At 38.0% G+C, this 12918-nt stretch overlaps 1 protein-coding gene across 1 annotated transcript in view; it reads left to right on the plus strand.

The window, feature by feature from the left end:
• The window catches only part of LOC121371123 (cysteine-rich and transmembrane domain-containing protein B-like), a 28171-nt gene extending 16125 nt beyond the window's left edge, over nucleotides 1-12046 (plus strand). Inside the window, exons 3-5 of the mRNA XM_041496790.1 lie at nucleotides 9467-9537; nucleotides 10413-10488; nucleotides 11677-12046. Of these exons, the coding sequence (XP_041352724.1) occupies nucleotides 9467-9537; nucleotides 10413-10488; nucleotides 11677-11697 (168 nt within the window). The 3' untranslated portion in view covers nucleotides 11698-12046. The remainder of the gene's footprint in view (nucleotides 1-9466; nucleotides 9538-10412; nucleotides 10489-11676) is intronic.
• The last annotated feature ends 872 nt before the right edge of the window (nucleotides 12047-12918 follow it).

Here is a 12918-nt window from a genome sequence, read left to right on the forward strand (position 1 = left end):
AAGTTGGAATTGACATCTGCTCTCTACAAACGACACCCGACGGCTACAACTGTATGGTGGTCATGGTCGATTACTTCACTAAGTGGATTGAAGCGAAACCTCTGCAGAACAAAACGGCGAAGAGCGTTGCAGTCTTCATCTATGAGACTATATGTCGACATGGTGTACCCAGAGTCCAGATTAATGACCAAGGCAGAGAGTTCGTCAACAAGGTCTCAGAAGAACTGCATGCACTAATTGGTGTACAGCAAAGGATCACCAGTGCCTATCATCCCCAGGCGAATGGACTTGTAGAGAGAAACAACAGGACCATTCAGACATCTCTACTGAAGGTGCTAGAAGGAAGGAACGAAGAGTGGCCGAAGGCTTTACCTGGCGTCCTGTTCGCCTTCAACACAAGTCGTCAGAAGTCTACAGGGTTTAGTGCCTTCTATCTGATGTATGGTCGGAATGCAGTCCTCCCCGTGGACATTGTAGGTGACACCCAAGACGAAGAGATGGAGGAACCCGCTGAGGATTATGAATCAACGTCTCTGCAAGCTCGCCTCCAGTCGATTAGTCACGTTCAGGATATTGTTTACCCAACAGCCTCGGACAATATCACCACGGCACAGGACCGCCAACAGCGCGTCTACCAGAAACGCCATTCAAGGAAGACCTCATTTACGCAAGGAGACCTCGTCCTGGTATGGAATTCCAGACGTGCAGACCGGAAGGGTGGCAATAGCGTGGATCCGTGGAATGGACCGTACATCGTAACAAAGAGTGTCGGTCAAGGCCTGTACGAAGTCAGACAAACAGACAGTTCTAAGTTCTTGAAGTCGAAGGTTAACGGCACCAACATAAAGGTATACAAGCCAAGGGTTTCAGCATCTAGCACGCCACCAAAACCCCAAGAAAAGACAACAGAATCCACCGATGTACAAGTCACACGATGTGAAGAAAATCCCATCTCATTCGTCCCGACTGATGCTCCCTGGCGGAAGTTCGCGTGTCAAAAGCTGGACATTGCGCAACCGAAGGGAAGGTTCCCAAAGCGACCACCCCCCGGATCTCTAGAGAAACTACCAGCGAAAATTGACACGATAGTAGGGGACGGCAACTGCCTGTTTCGGGCCATCTCCAAAGAAGTAAGCGGAACTGAAAAACACCATAGGACACTCCGCTCACAAGTCGTTCAAGTTCTCGGTGATGAACGCTATAGCAAGCACTTCCAGGGTTACTCTGGCCACTCGGATATGACAGCATACTTGTTGGCGAGTGATATGGACAATAATGCAGTTTGGGCCACAGACATTGAGATTGTTGCCACGGAAGATCGCCAAGGCCAGCGACGCTGGATGCGGTACGAACCCTTGTGCGTTGTACCACCCCTCGTGGACTCTAACTGTATGATATACCTCACAAATTACAATGAACACTTTAATCGTGTAATGTAGTCATATATGAATCTGAAATGTATGCTTTCTGACATGTTGACCTCATTGTCTATTTTCCATTACCTGTGTTCGTGAAAACATGGAAAATAACCCCACAAGTTAGTCTGTGTTAAGGCTAAAGTTAGTCTGTGTTATGGAAAATCTGCTCTCGTGAACCCACTTACATCCATGAGGACATAATATAAAGCAAGTTGATTCAGACGTCATTCTTTATATTGACAGTCACATGTAACAACACAAACTGCTTTTCACCAAGTTTAATCATCTGCAAAAAGCTATTCTCGGAAGATAACTATGACAACGTATAAATTGAGTTACAATGTAAACAATAAAAATGTCCTCCTTTGCTTATTATAAGTAACAGCTGGTATTTAATTGACAAACTAGTATTTATTTTGTTTACCTGAAACTGCTTACATTTGTCTAAGCGATGTACTCAAATATGCAGTTACTTATTCCTAATAACTCACTAGTTACCACTAATTTAAGAATTGAAGACGCTACTATTAGAAGGCTGTGTATTCAATAGTTATACTTGTAATTTGGATAGGGGAGTGATTTGAGCCTGGATGGGGAGTGAAATGAGCCTAGAAGATCATAAAAGTATTAAAAGATAATTAGTCCTTAAAAAAATACTATCCCTTTCATCCACAGCAGGCATGCAATCAGTAAAATAGTTATCAAATAATACAAATAAAGTGTCATAATGCAAGTGTATTCCTTTCCTTTATTCATTAATTGCAATGCCGATGTTATTCTAGATAATAGTGCACTTACTTTAAATTAAATGGCCGTGTATTAAATATCTATACTCGTAATTTAGAGAGGGGAGTGATTTGAGCCTGAGGGGAGTGAAATGAGCCTGGGCAGGGGAGTGATCTGAGCCTAGGCTCAAATCACTCTAGAGTGAAATCTGAGGGGAGTGGTTTGAGTCTGCTACACCGGTCAGACAGTTTAAAAAATATACTAAATTAAGATACAGAATTTCAATTTTGTTTAAATATTAAATTAAAGATTTATTCATTCATTAATTTATGTAGTTATTTTCATGTTTATATTAAGGCTCAAAATCTATTTTACTGTATACTTGTATTCCCAATAGCGAGTAAAACGTTGTAATCCTACTTTTACTTTTACGTAAGCGCTGCAAAACTCTACGTTAAATGTTCCAAATATTTACAGAAAACGAGGACGCCTTATAAATACGTGATGTCATTTTAATGTTTTCAGTACATACACTATACAGCAAATCAAACAAATTATGTCACTATTCAAGAAATAAATCATAAGAACTGCGTCATTATTCAAAAGAGTTAACTATTATTTCCTTTTGACTAAAAAGCTATTTTAATGTAGGATATTCAATGGGGTTTTTTTTAAATAAAATTTCAAAACGAAAATAATTGCAAATACGCTGAAATAAAATAATAAACATTCAGAACATGAACTCACCATTTATTATTATTATTATTATTATTATTATTATTAAATTATTTTGACTGGTTCGCAAAGTGGTCATTCGGTTGTGTGTGTGTGTGTGTGTGTGTGTGTGTGTGCACGCACGTTAATCTTACATTTTTATAGCCAAAACTCACCCAGATAAAACACGGGCAATATTACGCTATTCATATGTCTATGGAAAACGTACACAAAAGGGTCCGCTAAATTCATGTACTCCCCCTCCCCTGTTCAGAAAACGCTCTGTTCGTACAGTACTTAGTATGTATTCCTCCTGTTCGAGATGGTTCGGTAATATGGATTAATCAAATACTTATTTACCGCCTGTATACATTTTTGCTGTGAATATAGCCAGCCCTCGTTAGCGGAGGCTATATACACGGCCTTCGTATATATAGTCGCATCGTATATAAACATCGTCTAGTTCAGCCTATTCTTTAAAAATGCAACAATTCCTATCCCAAATTTGGCATATTTTGCATAATAATGAATTTGGCAAAATGTTCGTGATCCAGATGTTTAGAGTTTTTCGCGTACGACTAACGATAAATTTATCTATAGATGCAAAGGCCTAACTAGTCGGGATTGTCGACGTTTAACATGCTTCTGTTACTAAAATAAATTAATGTATAAGCTTATTATCATTCAGTACATGTTTTTATTATTTTTTAATAACTTATTTTCATTGTTGTTGTTTTTCTATTTACCCTACGTCGCATAGGACGGTCAAGCGTTCTCGGTACACGAGCTTGTTAACGCTCATTCTCAATAAATAGTTGCATTTAGCATATAACATTTCTCAAAATTAAACTTAACTTTATGTATGCTTTCCATGTTAATTTTTACAGACAATGTATTATATTAACCAGAGAAAAAAATATCAGCATATAAATGCAATTCCTTTATTATCAAATTTTCAAAATCTGTTAAAGTAATGTACGTTATTACACATACCCAACGACGTGTGACTGCGTACAATCTTCAATTTATGTATGTTATCACGTATCGCATCCATGTTTGCAATCTCTTCTGTAGCTTTAGGTAACATGGATTACGACGCAACGCAAATAACAAAGGCTGTGTACGAATGTTATAGTTAAGTGTTATTTTAAAATTGTGAATGCTAAGGCCTTTATTAATTAATATTGCTTTTCAATTGTTGCAATCAGTTAACTGTTAAAGTATGACATCAAAATTATCTCAAATCCATAGCTGACACATACGTAGACTAGATGGGCAGCATTAAAAGTCAAATTGTCCCATTATATTATAGTGTAATAGGTAAAATATTGTTGATATTAAATGTAACGTACATTACAGTGGTTTAAGTCATGAAATAAAATATTCAAGAAGACATGTAAATAAACTCAAAGTGTGAAAATATTATGCTTTTCACTGTTTTAGAAATATCAGTAATCGTCCTGTAAGTTGAAGTCTTTTCAATTCAGAGACGACATCTGTAACGTCAATTCTCTGGAAACACTACTATGAACACAACAAGAAATAAATTGAAGTAATCAGCATTTAAACGCCCCGAAAATGCTTCATAAAAAACTACTTTCATCTAGGAAAAGTACTAGTAGCAAACATGATAGTTACTTCTTGAAGTCGGCCATTAACTTTATTGATCGGTAACGGACATTACTGAGAGGCAAGCCAGTCTTCAAATGACGTAAGCACCAACTCTCTGTCATTCCCATTAAATTTCAACATTCTGCGCGACTTGCCAGTGGGGAGAGGCTCGTCTATCCTGCACAGAATGTCTTTTCTGGCGACCCAAATTTCATCGCGACGTATTGGCCACTGGAAAAGCATTTTCTTTTTTTCTAGAAATGTGATTTGAATTTCGTCGTCCTGGGTATCAACATCTAATATTTTCCCAATGTACCATTCTCTCTGGTACACAGCGCTTACGTAATCTCCAGCGGAGAGGTCCAGCTGTGCATTCAACTATACCGGTTCTGTATTGATCTCGGCAGGACCAACAGCAGAAACATCTGCTTCTGGATCTTCGTCCAGTTGAGCAGGAGGACCTTTTTCAGCAAGGCTGCCATCTAAGCTCTCCATTTTCCACGTGTTACACAGACCCATTTCTAGACAAGTATTGCAGTAACAGCTCACATCTTGAACAGCAACTGTGGAGTTAGCAAGACCTGCAACAGCATGGACTTTGAATGTTCCCTTTAGAACTCTGACATTTCGTTTGGAAAGTAGTACTGCTTGGGTTTGACACTCCTCTGACGTGACGTACAGAAATCGAACTCCTTTCATGCTTGAACCAAGAGCCCAATCCATGAATGTTTTGGCATCCTGAATAACTGTTCTCCCACTTCGTACTGCCTCATCTTCCATTCTTTTCGTTGTCCCACCCAATCCATCGCAAGGTCCCTTTCCGTGCCCCACCTTAAAGTAATTCCAACGAGCATCAACCCATACATATCTTTATGGTTAGCTACTGAATAGAATATCTGTTTGTTCCGATATTGACTAGTTGGTCTGTCTGTCCAGTAGTGAAGTACGCGCAGGAGAGGGTCTATGGCTTTTAGTTCAGGAATGACTGCTTGGAGTATAGCGTGAACAGTGGCTGCTGAATGGGATATCTCGTCTGACACGACTACAACTTGTAGTTGAATCACGGTGAATAAAACGTTTCTGGTTATTGTGCGAAATTAAACAGAATAAATATACAAGTGCTTGGCTAAATGAAATACTACAGTTTAAATGTTTTAATATATGTTTTTAGAACAGACATGTCTGTATCTAGTGCATACAGTTGAATTGACAGATTGTTATTACACATACGTCTGTTATATGCTTTAATTACAGCAACTGAAGTAAAAGTGTCTGCTTTCTCTTTATTTAATGGCTGCTTCGAAGGTAATAATAATCAATGCAACTCATTTGTTATTGTGAAATACGTGTATACTCCAATTCATCCCCAAATGCAAATGGTTCAGTTAACTGAAATGTACGTTACCAATCGTAACGTACATTACATTATTTTACTTAGCTATCAACATGTCACTGAACATGAAACCTGCCCATATACCTATCCTCCACAATATATGTGTTCTCTGTGCTGGGAAAATCCACTATGATACCGCCATAGTTATAGGTACATTACTATCAACACGGTTTGAAAAACATATTGCATGTAGACTTACCGACAATGCTTGATACTTCACTAAAACCACGTTTCTGACGTTAAAACAGTGTGTTCATAATGGCTGCCTCAGGGCCAATAACTCCGAATGTGTTCTCATCTGCAGTTAGGTGTGTTGGCTCAATACAATTTTAGTTTCGTACATTACGGTGACGTACATTTCAATAACGTACATTACGGTAACGTACATTTCAATAACGTACATTAACGTACATTTCAATAACGTACATTACGGTAACGTACATTTCAATAACGTACATTACGGTAACGTACATTTCAATAACGTACATTACAGTAACGTACATTTCAATAACGTACATTACGGTAACGTACATTTCAATAACGTACATTACAATCACACACTCTATTGAACATGTAGTCATTTGTTTTCGAAATTTGTACAGTAAGTATGGACAGTCTAAATACGCCTCCTGGACAATTTAATTGCATGTGAAGAAAAATCTGCTGTACTTTTGATTAGATCATGTTAGGTTGTCTTGTACATTACATTCTTATCCATAACCACCATTATTCTGATACATTGATGCCTGTAATACGACAACATGGTTTTAACATGAATATATTCACTGTCGTACCAATACATATGTCAGTAATGTTCAACTTACATCCAATATGGACAGTGCATGTGCTTTACATATACGTGTGTGCAAGATTCTGTATCGTGTGTACTGGTTTAGTTTTAAACTGACGACATGTACGTTATCATCTATGGTAACACAAAAACAATCTTCAAAAATATTCCCTGTATAAAAAATATAGTGCTCTATAATCAAACATTATAAAATTAATCTTGGTGAATACCCTATATCTGTATACCGTTACCAGCGCTACATAAACTGAATGTAGATCAGACTGGCGACAGTAACGTACATTATATATTGGACTATTTCTTCTACCTAAGCTTCCCTGTTGATCACACAGGGAGTAACCTAATGAGTGATTAATCAACTCCTGGTGGTTACACATTGTACCAAATCATCAGACAAACAATGGACGCTGTATTTTTCTGTAAAAAAGCCGGCGACACGAATGCAACCATTTATTGAGAATGAGCGTAAATCGTTTTGACACTACGGTTATTCGGGGAATGCCCGTCACGTGACTCAAACTAATACGTCACACCTCTGCTCTCCAAATAGCCGTTATTTTCCTCAGAATTATGGACCATACCCATAATTCAATTTTTTTTTTTTAATGAAATATCAATAATAAGTATGATATGGTGGTTATGTAGATGGTTCAGTAAAGTACTTTTAGGTACAAATCAAATGTATATATTATCATATAATACCTTGTTGGGTCAATAATTAGGTCAACCATCTTTTAGAGAGCGCATTTAAATACGATCGTAACACCAATGACAGTGAATAAACCTACTTTCATATTTTGACAATACATTCATGACATTTAAAGATAACTATTCACAAACTGTTCATATGTCTGCTGTTTATGAGAAATAAGTTCGATGGCCGATATCTACCGGTGGAATGTTTTCTCATAAGTATATACAGTAACACCAATGACATAAAACTCCAAGGACAAGGTTATATTGCCCACCATCTTTTGAATACGGAAAATATTTACAAGATTCCTTCTTTAGTAAGTAAGTCAGCCATCAATACGTATTACATTAAAGGTATTCGGTGTTATGTCTTCTGTTATATATTGTAACAGTGCATGTTATGTATAGTGTTATGCTAGGGACAGGTAACACCAATGACATTTTACACTAATCTCGAATAAAATCTCTATCAAAGCTGATTACCAGAGAGAAAAAAATGCTATGACAGGATGATATTATTAATAAGGTATCGTTAAAGATAACAAATTTAGTTTTCTATATATAAATAATAAAAAACATTGTGCAGGGACATAAAAGTGACACTTTCTGTAGAATGACCTATATATGGTTGTACATACATCACACACAAATACAATGGCATGTACCCCACACAAAAACATACACATACACCACACAAATAAAAATGGCATATACACCACACACACACACACATACGCCACATATAAATACAATGACATGCACACCACACACACACATACACCACATATAAATACAATGGCATGCACACCACACACACACACATACGCCACATATAAATACAATGACATGCACACCACACACACACACATACACCACATATAAATACAATGACATGCACACCACACACACACACACACACATACGCCACATATAAATACAATGGCATGCACACCACACACACTACACCACATAAATACAATGGCGTGCACACCACACACACACACACATACGCCACATATAAATACAATGGCGTGCACACCACACACACACGCCACATATAAATACAATGGCGTGCACACCACACACACACACATACGCCACATATAAATACAATGGCGTGCACACACCACACACACACATACACCACATATAAATACAATGGCATGCACACCACACACACACATACGCCACATATAAATACAATGGCATACACACCACACACACATACGCCACATATAAATGCAATGGCGCACACCACACACACACATACGCCACATATAAATACAATGGCATGCACACCACACACACACATACACCACATATAAATACAATGGCATGCACACCACACAAAACATACATATACACCACTGAAGTGTGCGTGAAAACGTGGATGACAATAATGCACACTTTTATACCCATGGTGAGAACGCATTGCACGGGTGCGTTGAGGCAAGCCATTTGTTGGGGTGAAACGTGTTTGCATAACGTTTACCATTTTGTTGTGACCTCTAACCGGAAGTATCATTATTCATATTGAAATCCAAATGCTACTTAGGAAACCTCACTCTGGGCCCAATCCACGAAGGCCATACATTCCTTCTTTCATAATTAGTGTGTTGGACTGGCATCGTTAACATATGTAGTACTAACAATATGAGTGACCATTCAGTAGTGACACTGCTTACACACACACACACACACACACACACACACACACACACACACACACACACACGTTCATTCATTCGTGTCAAACATTACCCAATGTTTCACATACACACACACACACACACAGACGCACACACACACACACGTTCATTCATTCGTGTCAAACATTACCCAATGTTTCACACACACACACACACACACACACACGTTCATTCATTCGTGTCAAACATTACCCAATGTTTCACACACACACACACACACACACACACACACACATTCATTCATTCGTGTCAAACATTACCCAATGTTTCACACACACACACACACACACACATTCATTCATTCATTCGTGTCAAACATTACCTAATGTGCTCTAGTGGTGCCGTTCAACTAAAGACACTTTAACTTTTTAATTCTCGTTTATGTTTTTTTCAGCAACAGCAGCAGTCAACTGTAGTGGTCGTAGGTCAGACAGGTCCTACACAGACCGTCATCATACAAGAAAAGTGAGTTATAGTCTAAATATCAGCGGCGGATATCATGGGTGGGGTGCAATAGACAACACCCACCCTCTTAGTTTTGTGGAATATCCTGAAAGTATACAATGTAAAAATTGTGTTTCTTTAGAGTTGGTATGGTATACGTAGTTGTAATACATTTTGTAGCTACAAGAGGTTTCAGATGTCGTTCCAGAAGGGGTAGGGGTTCAGAGGCGGATCCAGGGGGAGGCTAAATAAAATACTTTTTTTTATATATACGCCCGTTTCGTTTCCGGAGTATATCTTTCTTTATTAGTTCATATAGTATCATCAAAACCTGACTGTAAATAAAACTTGGGAAGGTGGTGAGTAGGGGTACCTTAACTAGGTCACTGCGACCTACTTTTCACACATTACTGCACATTAAAGGAAATTCTTATCTGCGTAATATGTTCCTTATTTCTGATGGTCTTTCAATAGTTTTAATGTCTCTCATAACTCCATAGGATTGGCTGGTGTACTTTTATTGCTGTATTATTGAATTATTTCTGTTGAACTCTTGTTTTTATTTTAACCTCTACACAAGGTGAGACGTAAATAAATATTTTTGTCCTTGACAATTCATATAGGATCATTAAAGCTTGCATGCAAGTACAACTTGGGATGGTGGTGTATGGCATGTTATAACTAGGTCACCGTGACCTACTTTTGACGGACGTATTCTTGTTTTTTGTTTCATTGTTCGTTTTTCAATTTTTTATATTTTGTTTTCTTTGTGAGACTACAATAAGTGTTATTTTTGTTTGTTTATTTATTTATTTTTATTTATTTATATTTATTTATTTATTTGTTTGTTATTTGTTTTTGTTTTTTTAATTATTACTTTATTTATTTATTCGCAGTCGGGGAGTAAATCATGTTCTCCACTGCATCATCAGTTTGTTCTTCTTGCCTTGGGTTATCGTCTGGATTATTCTTGTAAGTATACTGTTTTGTAACACTCACTCACACACACACACACACACACACACACACACAGAGACACAGAGAGAGAGAGAGAGAGAGAGAGAGAGAGAGAGAGAGAGAGAGAGAGAGAGAGAGACAGACACACACACACACACACACACATACTTGCCAACCCTACACTACCGATTTCTTTACTGTTCTATGGCCTACCGCGTTTCAAAGCTTTCCTACCACTTTCAGAAACAAAAACAAACAAAAAAGTAAAAAAGAAAGAAAATTTAAGCTTTAAATTCCGTTAGGTTTAAATCGATATCAAGTAGTGATTAATCCAGCTTATTTCAGTAGGCCTAGCTACTAGACAGCTCTCCGGCTAGTGAGTCGTAACTAGGTCTAGAGTATGCCGCGTCGTCATGGTAATCTGGTTCCCTCAGTTTCTGCTTGCGGCCTCTGGCGGGAAACTTTATATTCACAACTAAAAGCGGCGCTTTGGTTGGCTGCACATAAAGTATTGACAATTGAAACACAAGAGACATATCACTCTCGGCACCATTTGTAACCCCCCCCCCCCCCCCCCCCCCAAGCTCCCTCGCAGTGCACCTACATTTTTTTAATTTAGGAAGCCCGATCATAATTTGCGACTAAACTGGTAATTCAGTATTTTTTTGTATTTTTTTTTCTCTCTTTAGAAATGCGCTTTACAATTTTAAACTCCCCTTTTGAAATATTTTAGACCGTAATGTTCAAAATTGTCCCGGTAATAATTTCTGTCCCGAGTCATCCCCCTGGCTATATAGAGACAGGACCCGGGATAGACATGTTCGAAACCTTAGTGGTATATGAGATGTTAAAATTATCCGCTCCGCTGCACCTACCACTTTCTAATTCTAAAATGTTGGCAAGTATATGACACCGCCACTACTCGAGTAGTTTTTCACAGGCCATGGTATGTATTGTCCTGTCTGTAGATGGTTGCCGTACTGTAGATATCTTACTGATAAATATTAATAAAACAACTTGAGAATACTGCCCCTCCTAACTGAACATTAGGTACCCACAACTCCCCCCCCCCCCCACACACACACACACAATTTGAAAGGCGAAATTTTAAATCGAGTGTTTCTCTTGTTTGTTTTTCTCTTGTTTTCCTTTTTTTTAAATGTATGCATATAGTTAATATAATTTATATTTGTATATTTTCAGTGCATTACGGAAGGTGCTTAAGCATACAGCCGTTTGAATGGAACACACACACACACACACACACACACACACACACACACACCACCACGAAACAAATACCACAATAGACAGTGAATAACCTAATTCTATTATCATATAGTAAAAACCACGAACCACGTACAACGAAGGCAACATGTGACCCAAAGCAAGCAAACAGCGGATACTAAACGAGTTACCGGTTAATATCAAGTTTATGCCCCAAGTGAAACAATTTTCATATGTCACGAGCCAAAGCCAACAAAGTGCAGATACTTTCTATCATTTTCGTAAATATGTTTTGTTTGATTATTTGTTTGTTTGTTGTATTATTAAAATAAAAATTATTCTCTTTTATCTTTGTTTTGTTTTGTCCTGTTTTATTAATCGGGCTTTAGCTCAGTTGGTTGAATGCTCGCCTGAAATGCTTACGTCGCAGGATCGAACCACCTCGGTGGATCCATTTAATCGACTGGTGTTTTTTCTCGTTCCAACCAGTACACCACAACTGGCCGTGGTATGTGCTATCCTGTCTATGGAGAAGTGCATATATAAGATCTCTTGCTACTAATGGAAAAATGTAGCGGGTTTCCTCTCTGTGAAACTGTCAAATTTATCAAATGGTTGACATCCAATAGCCGATGGTTAACAAATCAGTGTGCTCTAATGGTGTCGTTAAACAAAACAAACTAACTTTGTTAATCAGCTTCAAAGAACCTGCTCTTTTCAATGATGGGGGTGGACTGCAACCCACCGGTAGATAGCACTAAACCAAATAATATCCGGCTGGGTCAAAGTTCGAGGTGCGCCGAACTTTTGATAGAGAAGTTAACACCACAAGTCCTGTGATTGGTTATAAATGTGAGTGTGTTGATTGTAAAAAAAAATTAGTTTCATCTGGGATTAAAATGTATGCAATTTTATTTGATCTAGTACCACTGTATGAAGTAGCCTTGTGCTTGGAACATTTATGGGGTACCTGTAACAAAAAGGTACTCAACCTTTGTGCAAAACTAGGGGTGTTGTAGAAATATCTGGTTATACCGAAAAGGTACCATTTTCTGCAGTTAATACTTTGAGGTAGGGGTTGTAGTACTGATATTTATAGGTAATAGTTTGGTTGATATATTGCATATAGTGTTTTTAAACACAAACGTTAACATGGTCGCCTATGGGATTTTATTTGGTATAGTCCAACCGGTAAATCGCTTGCCTGACACGCAGTCG

Source organism: Gigantopelta aegis, chromosome 1 (assembly GCF_016097555.1).
Source record: "Gigantopelta aegis isolate Gae_Host chromosome 1, Gae_host_genome, whole genome shotgun sequence".
Lineage (NCBI taxonomy): Eukaryota > Metazoa > Mollusca > Gastropoda > Neomphalida > Peltospiridae > Gigantopelta > Gigantopelta aegis.